Source organism: Ictalurus punctatus, chromosome 17 (genome assembly GCF_001660625.3).
Source record: "Ictalurus punctatus breed USDA103 chromosome 17, Coco_2.0, whole genome shotgun sequence".
Classification (NCBI taxonomy): Eukaryota; Metazoa; Chordata; class Actinopteri; order Siluriformes; family Ictaluridae; genus Ictalurus; species Ictalurus punctatus.
In genome coordinates this window covers 14,153,035-14,165,894 of record NC_030432.2, presented here as the reverse complement: position 1 = coordinate 14,165,894, position 12,860 = coordinate 14,153,035, and the positions used below count along the sequence as shown (strand labels likewise).

At 37.2% G+C, this 12,860-nt stretch overlaps 1 protein-coding gene across 1 annotated transcript in view; it reads right to left on the bottom strand.

Moving 5' to 3' along the window:
• The window catches only part of atp1b3b (ATPase Na+/K+ transporting subunit beta 3b), a 28,065-nt gene that overhangs the window by 1,040 nt on the left and 14,165 nt on the right, over positions 1-12,860 (bottom strand). Inside the window, exons 3-6 of the mRNA XM_017490198.3 lie at positions 11,616-11,714; positions 7,654-7,841; positions 4,327-4,377; positions 165-251 (exon numbers count right to left, since the gene is read on the bottom strand). Coding sequence (XP_017345687.2) covers positions 165-251; positions 4,327-4,377; positions 7,654-7,841; positions 11,616-11,714 — 425 coding nt within the window. The remainder of the gene's footprint in view (positions 1-164; positions 252-4,326; positions 4,378-7,653; positions 7,842-11,615; positions 11,715-12,860) is intronic.

Here is a 12,860-nt window from a genome sequence, read left to right as displayed (position 1 = left end):
CACTTAAGGGTCCTAAAAGTCTGACCTGCTGGCTGTAGTGTGACCATTCCTGATCTAGTGGTAGGAAAATTCTGCTGTAGAATTACGGCTATTACCCTCATTACAGTTAACAGGGCTAATTTCCATTCCAGCATTGGCATCTTTAATTCTGTTATGATACTCACATGTGCTTTCTTGCCATAGTAGGGGAAGTACATCTTGTCAATGTGGCCCTCAGTTGGGTAATACTGCATCTGCAGAGGAATTTCTCTCTGAAACAGAAAGTGGAGGAAGGGTGAGATTGCAGTCCTATTCTTTATTGAGAATGGCAATCGATGTGTCCTGTGCTGTTGCCTATAGCAACAGGCTCTTTTCACCCGACTAGCAGAACTGGATGATGGCCAGGTGAAATTTGAAATATGTTACTATTCTTGACATACCGTCAGGAACACAAAATCACCCCCCCGCAACACAGTCTCTCATTCATGTTCAATACAGCAAGGCAGATACACACGCCAGCTTTAGTACATACACCTCTCATTTAAGGATGCACACGCATTCCTCTGACATGTACACTACCAAGAGATAAGACATTCCAGTAGTTTTTATTTTGCATGTCCAAATAATACCAGATGTGTTTTCCTCTGAAAACACTTCATATCCAACTGCTTAACACTGAACAAAATGATGGAATCACATAAATTCATTAGTAACTGTTTCCTTTAGCTTTCCAACAATACTTAAGTTGGAAAGACCTGTTATCACTTTTCAGAGCTGGAAAGGAGTAGAGATGGCTGGCTACCCAAGAGGAACAATCCCTGTATGTGAAGGAGATGCTACAAAATGACGCCATTTTACTTTCTTGCACTGCTCTACAGTGTCTTTCTGTGATTCAGTTATGTTCTCTAAAACAGGTCCTATCATTAGTTTAGAATGCAAATAATGCTTGATATTGATTTAAACTGAGAACGTAAGGTTTAAATTAAATTCTGATTCATTAACCAGTCGATTTGTTTTGAAGTCTCTATAAATATTTATAATCTAAGTCACTTTTAAATGTCAACAATACATATTTCGAGCATTGTTTCCATCATTTTGCAAACAATTATGATAAGCAGTAATTCAGGTAAGGGTAGCTCTTCAAATGCCTCAGTGTGGCTGTAAAATGGGACTCGCGTACAAAGGGTTAGGCTTAACCTCAGAATTAGGTTATGACATGTTAATGTGTAATAGGTGGATCATGTGTGGGGGTCACATCTTTAAAATCAGATACATCAGAAATACTGAGAAATGCTGAAGACTGAAAGATGGATTTACACGCAACTGTCTGTGGGATATGAAGCAAACAAATTTATAGTAGGTTACAGGGCTGCACAATTAATCGAATATTGAGCTCAATTATGATTTTGACTGCCCACGATTACATGAACATGATCGACTGCGATAATGACGTTTAAATTTCCTCCTCCACTCATAGAAAATTCCGCTGCATATCAAATCAAGTGCTTTCTAAACTTACAGCCAGTCACCAGAGTGGTGCAGGGATGACGTCATTTTAAACGCCAAAACCTGGAAACGAGTTAGCATTTTAACACTTCAGTGCACGATGCGAGCTCCAGCGCTTGCGCAAAGGGAAATCATGACACTAACATGTTGCTACATGGGACTACAGACGTTGTCGGGACATTAAACGTCATCACGCCAAACAGGAAAAAACTTTGCAGATAAACTGGTTCGGGTATGCTGTGCACAATTCCCCCCAAAAAACAGTGGATGAAGATTCATCCACAGAGTAAATCCGCATTATGCAAAATGTATTAAATCAAGTTTGGAAAAGTTATCGGACGCTTGGTGATTGTGATGAAGTCAAGCGACCATGGTGTAGTTCGTTTATAATATACGGTTAGCTGTTTATTTCTGGCGATTGTTTTTAGGCTTCAAAATTCATAAACGTTGTGTTAATTTGTGAAAATGATCTTGATGGACAAAATGTGTTCGTATTGTAAACTTTTGTTGACCACAGTGCTATTTTTAAAAAAAAAAAAATTTTTTTTTTTTTTTTTAAACAATAATCCAAAAGCCTATGGGAAAATCCTATTGGGTTTTTGTCAACCCAATGACGTCATCCCTGCACCACTCTATTGGGTGATTTGGCTGCGTCTCTCCTCCTGTAAACACTGTTATTGCCTTTTCTGCATAGGCCTGAATTGTTTTCATTGGGTTGCATATTGTTATATTGGATTGCATATTTTCACTTGGTTGATTTTATTTTTACTTATGCTATATTTTGGGTACAATTTTATTTATATTTTGCTTCTACGAGATGATGCACTTTAAGGACCAGTCTAATTTGATGCACAGATTTGTACATTAGCAGGAATGTACAACAACATGGAGGTGAAAGCAGCGGTCTGTTTATTTAGATGTGAAAGTGCAATAAAAATATGCTGTCACTAAATTCAATTAATAATCATGATCTAAGTATTGATCAAAATAATCATGATTATCATTCTGGCCATAACCTTGCAGCCATAGTAGGTTATAAGAAAGTTAGCCTGCTAAACTTCAAACCAGGGCCAGTATGAATAAAGCCTCTTTTGTGGGCAAAATTGTCGTCTTGCCTGCCAAAATTGGGGAAATTTACTCCGATATTTGGGCGTATACACAATTCGTGTACTCATTCACGCTTTTTCTGGTAAATCATCAAAATGCGATTTGCAGTGATGTGACTGTCTTACTTCATGCTTAAGATTTACTTTTTGGATTAACTCCTACTCCCAATACCACCAATAGTTGCTCTGAGAAAGTGTAGAACATCTTTTTAACAGATGTGTAATCAGGAGTCATCATTAGTAAGCATTAGAAGTAATCAGGAGTAATCATTGGAAGATTTATACATACCGGCCCAGCGCTTGTTTTCTTAAGGCGGATCCACATTTGTACTAGTTCCTTCCTTAGCTTCCCAACAGACAGCATCTCACATAATGGAGGACAAGTCTAGTCTAGTCTAGTCTAATCTGTCTCACAAGCACAACAAATTAAACATTATAACTGAAATAGAGTTAAAACCAAATATATTAACCCTAAAATGCTTGTTGTACAGAATGCAGTACAACTGCTTAAAGCTGTTCAAGTTAGCTATTTAACAATAACACTTACTATTACGTGTGTATTTACTATTTCATATTTGCTCACAACTGTAACTAAAGTATAGCTTGGGAGATGAAATGGATCATCACTGTGGAAGATGTGTCCTGCCCACTGTAGATCGCCATTCATTCTGGTCATCAGTCAGGTCAAGCAACACAATCCACTCACTTATAGATCAATGCAATCTCTAATGGAAGCACTGAAGCATTAAAAGCATTACAGCATCCTGCAGGAAATTAAGCTCTCGATCACTATTAGAAGGTGAAATCAGGGGAGCAGTATGAGCAGAGGCTGTTTCCTAAAATGAAGAGAGCACCCTTCCTGTTGTCCTTGTATACCTTCAAAGCTTACTACTGCTTGCAATCAAGTAATAAAGGGAGAGAGCGTTTAAAGCTAGGGAGGACATTAGAGTAGGTCTACTGTGGATGTGGGATGACTAGCCAGTTTCCCCCAGCTAAAACTATGAAAAGTTCACTTGCTTATCAATCAAATTTTGTGTCTTAATAATGTTAAATGTATTGAAACTTCCACCATCATGTAGGTAAAGTAGGTGCATAATTTAATTAATAGCTACAATAGTACACTAGCTGGTCTATGTGAACTCAATTATATAGCTAAATACAAGATTCTAATACAATTATAAAGTAATCACTTCTTCTTCAATTACTAAAATGGATGTAACTGACCGAATGGATTCCACTACCTGACTGTTTAGACAGTTAGCAGCTAAAATTTCCCCTGGGAAAATGTTCCAACTCTGAAAAAGGTGCAACAAGTCTGAGAATTTCTTTTCTTTCTTCCATTTCCTTTAGCTGGGGGTTTGAAGGTATACAGTACACTGTGTCTTGCATGAGGGAATAATAAAGTGGCAGACACAAGCAATAGGAGGACAGGAGCCAAAACAGAAGCAGCAATGTTATGACTAAGGGTCAGAACAAGGTCCCTGGTGACAGCAGGGAGGTTGGGCCTCAATTCTTACCACAAGTGAACTGCCAATGCAGCATGGAGAGAGACCATACACAAACACATGATTGAAAAACAAAATGAACACACACACACACACACACACACACACACACTCATACATTAATTATAATGAACCAAAAAAAAAACAACAACCCCAAAACAAACAAAAAAAACATGCCTCACAAACATCATAATTTGCATATACACATGCAGGAAGGTGGTGGGCTTTACCTTGGCCGTGCAGTTGATGTACGGCTGTCCTCGGGGCATCAGACCTATAATCTACACAATACAAGCAAAAAACATAAAAGAAAAACTCTGTAATTGTGTACCTAAAAAAATTTCTTCTTGAACATATTTTCAAAATCCTTCACAAATGCAGACCAAGTACCTAAATATCAATGCAATCGAATGAATTGGATTCAAAGAGTGATGAAAGAGGAGATATAAACATGAAGAAAAAATAAGATCTTGTGCATCAAAGCAAGCAAAAAGGCAAAACCAGGGTCATGATATTCAAAATCAATTAATGTGCTTATTTCACAATAGTTTTGTGGCAATTTCAAAACACAAATATATTATTTTCACTTTATTTTACAATTACCTTCAAGGAATAGTCCAGTATTTTTCAATTTATCTCTATCTACTACTTCTGTAGCATGACCAAAGAGAGTAGATTTGACATTTCCCTGTCCTGAGTAAAGAATAGAAAACACATTTACTAAAATCTAACTTACAATGCAAGTGTCAGGGCAGTTGTTGGCAGCAGTGGATTAATTGTGCAACCAATACAACGCTGTTGTTTTTTTTACTGTTGTTGTTTTGCAAAACTTTGTTAATTCTTCCATCAAACCTTGTAAATTAAAGTCATCCTTTCAGAGAAGGAACTATGTTTTCAGAGGAAAGATGTGGTTGTGTGTTGATGTATGCATCTGAATACACATGAGCACCAGAAAACCTTCAGGGTTGCTCAGCTTATAATGACCAGAATTTCTTTATTGTTAGGGCTTGTTCACACCGGAACGTTTCTTGCAGTGTTTTTTTGTGTTCACACCCAGGTGTTAAACATGAGCGACGTGCTGAATGAAAGTGCAGATTCACTCCCTGACAGTAGATGGCGCTTATTGAAAAGTAGAAATACCCCGGTACACAAGGTGGGGCTGCACAACTTTGTTTCTGACACCCGTTCATCACTGAGAAGAAGAAGAGTATTTACTTCTTTAAGCCGTTCACACACTTTTGTGAAATGTAAGATATTTGGTTATTTGTCCACTGCAACAAATACATCTTTAAAGCTAAATCCTTAAAGTTCTCATTTTAAACAGTATACTCTTTATAAATAAGTAATTATTTGAATTGTAATGTTCCTGTAAATTGATGAAGAGAGAAATTATATATATATATATATATATATATATATATATATATATATATATATATATATATATATATATATATATATATATATATATATATATATCTCTCAGGTGCGTAATAAATACGACTATCAATCAGCAGATTATCATTTGCAGGGAAGAGTCAAAGAAACAATGCTATTTAGTGTAGAAAACAACACTGAAACATGCTTGCATTTCAAAAATATCCACAACATAATAAATACGCTTATGGTATTTAGTGTGTAATTTTGAATCTGGTGCTTTCAGAGGACACCTTGTATGGGTGTAGGCAGAAGGATTTATTAGTAGTGAGCAATTTATTTTGGGTCTGTCACTTATGCACTCTCGCTAAAATGGTAGGTGCTGGCATCTTCTTCTTTTTCGGTGTCGTCAGTAAGACAGTTTTGTACTTGAGCGCCATCAAGTTGTACTTATATGTAACTTCAGTGGCTCTGGGCACGTGACCAAAAACGCGAATCTCATTGGTCAGGAAGTTTACGGCGCAGCCAAAAAAACAAAACAAACAAACAAACAAAAAAACGAACCCCTCGGTTAAAAATTTGAGACGCTTTGACGCCACACATTTTACTCCTGGGCGTGAACATTCTCACTGACATACACTAGGGCGTTAAACAGACCATTTTTCACGTTACGAAAATCATCCTGGTGTGAACAGGAGTGCAATTTGAATTTCTAAATATAGTCACAATTTAAAGCATGTTGTCAGAATTCAGTGATTGCACTTAGAATTCCATTGTAAATGCATTTTGAGTTTTCTTTCATCAGTGCAGGGAAATGCTATAGACACAATGGATAGATAACGAGTATTCCTTTAAAAGGGGTCATATGATGCTTTTTATTGTTTTCCTTTTCCTTTAGTGTGTAATGTTTCTGTTTGTGCATGTATAAGATCTGCAAAGTTTCAAAGCTCAGTCTTCCACGAAGGGATTTATTCTATCGAACAGAGAACACTGCTCCAGACCTGCCTAAATCACCTCGATCCAAGTCCAGATATTACTTCCTCAGATGTCTGCGTCACAATTTGAAATGTCAGCATAATGCAGCCATAATTTTTTATTTTTTATTAATTTCATTTTTTAAAATGGGATTTTATGCTGTCACTTCAGGACAAAGTTGTTACAAATTAATCCATTATAACATTGTTATAACACTGTTATAACAATGTTAGGTAAGAGAGTTATAAAATAAAAACTTACCACTGTGATACGTTCTGCTTGAGTCATGCTTGCAAAGTTTGTTCCAACTGACCTGCTCGATCATCTGCATTTTCAGAATCAGACTCTGGGTCGAACTGATATGGTAAAACCGACTACATTATTAATGATGTTTATAATTGCTTTCGAAGCCTTGGAAGCTGAAGCTCACGATTATGGTAAGGGGCGTTACATTTCCGACACACACACAAGGTTTTTGGCAAATCACTACGCAATGGTTCAGCTGGCCAATCAGAACACTCTGGGCTTTTCGGAAGGAGGGGCTTTGGAGAAATTGGAACTCAGAGCATTTCAGACGGACTGGGAATAGAGGCAATGCAATAATATACAGTATGTGAAAAATAATGTGTTGTTTTTTTAATATTAAAAGTAGGTTAACCTAATCCATTACATCCAATAAACAAAATAATGAACTTTTAAAATCATCATATGACCCTTTTATTTGCACCCAACAAATATGTGACAAAAACTATTTTTTATTTTATTTTATACACATTATGCTTATTGTGAAGTCCAACACACGAGGAAGGTCTTGAAAAAACAAGAAGGCTGGCAGCTGAGACTGGATGTGAAGTGAGCAAATTAGGAAAAAGTGAGGAAAAAGTGCTGGCAAAAAGATGAGCCTTTACTGTCACATATACATGTACAGTGAAATTCTTTCCTTTGCAGCTCATTATGCCAGGCCTAGAGCTCATAACCTCCTGATCAGCAGCTCCGTGCCTTAAATACTGAGCCACCACTTAGAGACAGGCCTAAGAACAATTAACAAGCAACATACTTGGTTCTTGTCCCTGAGGTTAGAATGCTTAGAACAAATATTTCACATTTCTTCATTAACCTATTCAACCAGAGGACTGAAACAAATTAGTTTCCAGATAAGAAACAAATTCCTTATATCTCCAAAAGTGTGTGTGCAGTGGACTCACCCGATTCATCTTGATCAACACGCAGGGCTGTCCCTCGCTATATCCAAAAGTTGTATCAGCCAGGCCAGAACACTGACGCAGTTGACTACGCTTGAACTGGCAAACTTTTTTCTCTTCTGGATCGTCCTGCAAAAAATATTGGCCTTCTGGGCATTGCACATTCTGCTCCTGCAGCGTATCATTATAATCTGCGTGAAAAGAGAGAGCATAAGAAGGTGAGAATAGTAACTAACCATCACAAAGGCAGATACAGTCTAGTGTCAATATTATCTCAATACACATTGATATTCTACAATACATAAGTACTTGTTTTGAAGTCAGGTTAATTTGCCAAGGGATCTCAAAGCAGCATGTGTTGTATTGTACTGCTCATCATCCACTGCCTTGTCGCTAACTCCAAAAGACAACAGCTCTAGCCCTCACTTCCTGAGAGAAAAGCATGTTGTTGCAACCAACTTTAAAGATGCATCTCTAGCGGTTTCTTCCAGTTGTAGGAAAGTACGAGTCATCTTGGGTTCTCCTTGCTCTCTGAAGTCTTGGAGCATAACCAAGACAGTGTTGTTGAGGTGCACACTAACACTTTGAAGTGCCAATAACACAAGTATCTTATCCTGCAAATCCTTTTATAGAAAACATGGTGGTGATAGAAGCAGCTTTGAATGTGCCAAGAGCTCCAAGTCAGCTGGAACTGAATGCTGTCTTCAACAGACTCCTGTGCAACAGAGCAGCTCTATTTAGGGACCACACTGCTCATCCTAGTAAGACAGAGGCCATGAAAAGGAGGCCTAAAAATGGCCTCCTTAAACCATCACTTCAACAGGAATCTGCCTCAGTCAGGACATTCATTCTTTTTGCTGTGAAGAATTCTTCACTTCTGAAACGGAAGGGATGCTCATTCAGTTACAGATTTTGAGAGCTCACTCACCAAGTTACAGGGTAAAAAAACAACAACATAGAAGCACAGACTGGATTATTTATGCGTTTTCTCAAAAGCATATAAAAAAAACTTAATAACCCTTTCAAAAATACTCAAATAACAATGGCAGGCTCCAATGCAGTCCAAAGAAAATGACTAGTAAACCACAAAGCACAATACTCCTTAGGAACTGAAATCTGTTACTGATTGCAGGAACTGTTCCATTACACCAGTAAAATCAGAACCAGACAAAATAATGGAGGTCTGGAGCAACCACTTTAGCCATCTTTCTTAATTTAAACTTTTGAAATGGATCCAGTGGTTAAAAAGTTTGTATTTCCATGACAGGCCCATCCACCATGTTTTATTTCCCACTTCAAGAAAGAAAAAAATTGGTCCAGTCCACAGATCATCTTTACAAAACACTGAATATTGTGCATATATGGGATCCTGAATGTATGCCCCCACAGCCGACTGGATGGATAAAGACAAAAACGACTAGTCTGCTCCAACAGTAGCATGCCACTACTGTTCACACAGGTTAGGGTTTAGGGGGAAAATAATCCAAATTGATTAATTAATCTACAACTCCAATTCCGTAAAAGTCGCTAAATAAATAAATAAATAAATAAAAATACAAAATCACTTTAAAATTCAATTCACCCTGTATTATATTGAAAACACACTATTTGATGTGTTACTTCATGAATTAGATTTATTTTTGAAAATATACACTCATTTCAAATCTGATGATTGCAACACACTCCAAAAATGTTGGACAGTCAACTGCTTACCACTGTGTAACATCACCTTTCCTTTTAATAACACTTAAGTGTTTGGGTGCTGAAGACACAAGTTGGATAAGTTTAGCAAGTGGAATTTTCCCCATTCATCCATTATGCATTTCTTCAGCTGCGCAACTGTACAGGGCCTTTGTTGCCTTATTTCACGCCACACGTTCTCAATCGGAGACAGGTCAGGACTGCAGGCAGGCCATGCTAGCACCTTTTCTCTCTACTTACGCAACCATGCACTTGTAATCTTGGCAGAATGTGGTTTGGCATTGTCCTGCTCTGGATGGCATCATATGTTGCTCCAAAATGTGTTCATATCTTTATGCATTAATGGTGCCCTCACAGATGTGCAAGTTACCCATGCCATAGGCACTGACACACAATGGCTTTTGGACCTGATGCTGCTAACAGCTTGAATGGTTCTTTTCCTCTTGGGCCCCGAGAACACGACAGCTGTTTTGTCAAAAGACTATTTGAAATGTTGACTCCTTGGATCACAAAATATGATTCTACTGTGCTACTGTCCATCTCAGATGAGACTGAGCCCAGAGAAGTCAACGGCGCTTCTGGACAGTGTTCATGTATGGCTTCTGCTTTGCATAGTAAAGCCTTAACTTGTATCTGTGGATGCAGCGACGAATGGTGTTGACTGTCAAAGGATTACCAAAGTATTCCCGAGCACATGTCAGGATATCCATTACAGACTCATGATGGTTTTTAAGACAGTGACATCTGAGGGATCGGAGATCACACACATTCAGAAGTGGTTTTCAGTCTTGCCTTTTAAGCACCGAGATTTGACCGGATTCCTTGATCCTTTTAATTATATTGTGCACTGTAGAAGATGAAATGCCCAAAATCCTACCGATTTGTCTTTGGGTAATGTTGTTCTCAAAGTTTTGGATTAATTGCTGACATATCTGTTGGCAAATTGGTGAACCTCAACCAATCCTTGCTCTTGAAGGACTAGGCCTTTTTTGGAGGCGCCTTATATACTATGATTAGACGATTACATCACCTGTTTCACGTCACCTTCTTATTTCAACTTGTCACATTGCTATTAGTCCTAAATGGGCCTGGTCCTGACTTTTTTGGAACATGTTGCATGTATCAATTTAAAAATAAACATTTATCTTCAAAAAACTACAGTTGAAAAAACTACAGGCAAAACATCAGATACCTTGTCTTTATACAATTTTTGTTTAAATACAAGTCAAAAAGTCTTTTTCTGAATTTGGGTTGTAAATTCATTGTTCAATCATCTTAATGGTTAATGTACAAGGTTAATGTACAATGCTACACACCTAGGACTGGAAACTCCCAGATAAAGGAGAAAATGATTTCCATCAGTCTCTCAATGTGCCAGTTATGACCACCAGCTGAAAAGAACCCATTATTCCCCAGGCAATTTGAGAGAGAAAATATAGACCTTATCATTTTAAACACTCTTATGGGTTTCACTGGTGGGCTATTGTCCTTATCCAGCCAGCAGCTTTTAAAATTCTTCTCAATTATCCCTATGAATTATTTTCATATACATACAGCGGTGGTTTGAATTTTGTTTGAACATTTTAGAATTTTCTATATTTCTGCATAAACATGACCTAAAACATCATCAGATTTTCACAAAAGTCCGAAAAGTAGACAAAGAGAACCCAATTAAACAAATAAGAAAAAATATTATACTTGGTCATTTATTTATTGAGGAAAATGATCCAGCATTACATATCTGTGAGTGGCAAAAGTATGTGAACCTCTAGGATTAGCAGTTAATTTGAAGGTGAAATTCGTGTCAGGTGTTAATTAATTATATACTATACAAAACCCAAAGCCCAATAGTTCTTTACAGAAGGTCTAAAGAAAAACAGAAGACTGACAGTCTGTAATTGGAGTCTCTCTCCAAAGTGCTTTTTTTCTTGATCCAGTGAACTTCTGGCATTGCCTTAACATTATCTTTTCACATATATACTTCCTTCAAGTTTGAATTTGGAAGTGGCCATTAGCTGTTGTGGAGGGGACACCACCTTATTATTATTATTTTTATTTTTTACTAGTGTCAACCCAACCCAAACATATTTCCTGTTTTTAGTCAGTGATATCAAACACCATCAAATGACTTAGGTATTTCAAAATGGATGTCCTTCTTGAACTGATCTAAATGCTTATTACTCAGGAGGTGTTGTTTTCCTTCAGTGCACTCATTGGCATTCTCCTGCAGTTCTCCACATTTTACAAAAGGAGGCAGTACTCACCCAGGAGGAAGTTCTCCAGGTCCTGGACATACTTGTTGTACTGCTGTGGGTTAGAGCGGTTTACTATGACTTCCAGGTACCTGGGCCTGATCATCAGACCTGTCAATACAGCAGCAAGACAAGTTCATATATTTTATGTGGTAAATACATTCATATTGTTCAGTTCATTTCATGAATACACTTTTCACTTTCAGGGATACACAAAAACCACTAATATTTATTAATATTTCTAAATTAGCATAAGACGTCATAAATGCTAATAGGAGCATTTAGATCTGAAAATTCTCATAACATTTGTTATTGTCTCAGTAACAAAATACTGAGAAGAATATTATTACTGCTTTCACAAAGTGAACCGTAACCGGATTAGTTTAACGGACTCCTATTATTTCACCTGCTCTTTTTGAATACCACTGCAAATAGCACAAATTCAATATGTTGTATCAGACAAGATCAGACAGGAAATGAACTGGTCTCATACCGCATACTTCAGAACAATGTACGGTGAATTAAGACAAAAGTGTATGGCATGTTAAAATATACACAATTTCCTTAAATAAGCAGACTGGAGGGCATTTTCTAAACTACAGCAAGTATAATTTTTTTTCGTCCAATATATTTTTCAATTATGTCAAAATATGGATGTTATAACTGAGTTGACATATTCTGCACCAGTTCAATTTGACAAGACACAGAGCTAAAGTACACAATTGCACACTTTTCTGTAAAAAATCACTGTTAATGATACTGAAAATATGAATATAGTGCAGGGAAGCTACATACAAGTTCTTTTTCATCTTTTTCTTTTTCATTCATGTTTTTTTTTTGGGAGGAACCCACACAAACATAGGGAGATTATGAGGAAAGGAATACAAACAGTAACCTGAGCTCATGATCAAACCAGGACACTGAATCTGTGGAACAGCAATGCTACCTTCTGTACCACTGTGATTCGCCATTAAAGCAGCAAAGAATATGTACTTATTGAATTGCTATTTGGTCCTACATTGGCACATAAAACAACACAGCTCTAGTTCTTTCCAAATTCTACAATTGTGCATAGAAATACAGTAAATGCTTAATCTAAATATGTGAAACCCCACCCAGGTAGAACTACTTTATATACCATATACAGTACATTACTGTTCGATTACAGTAACATTATTTGGGTTCATGAGCACAAAGTTCTTCCAGTTCATATTTTGTCTGAAGCCCAAACGGGAAATTCTACATTCAGAGAGTAAT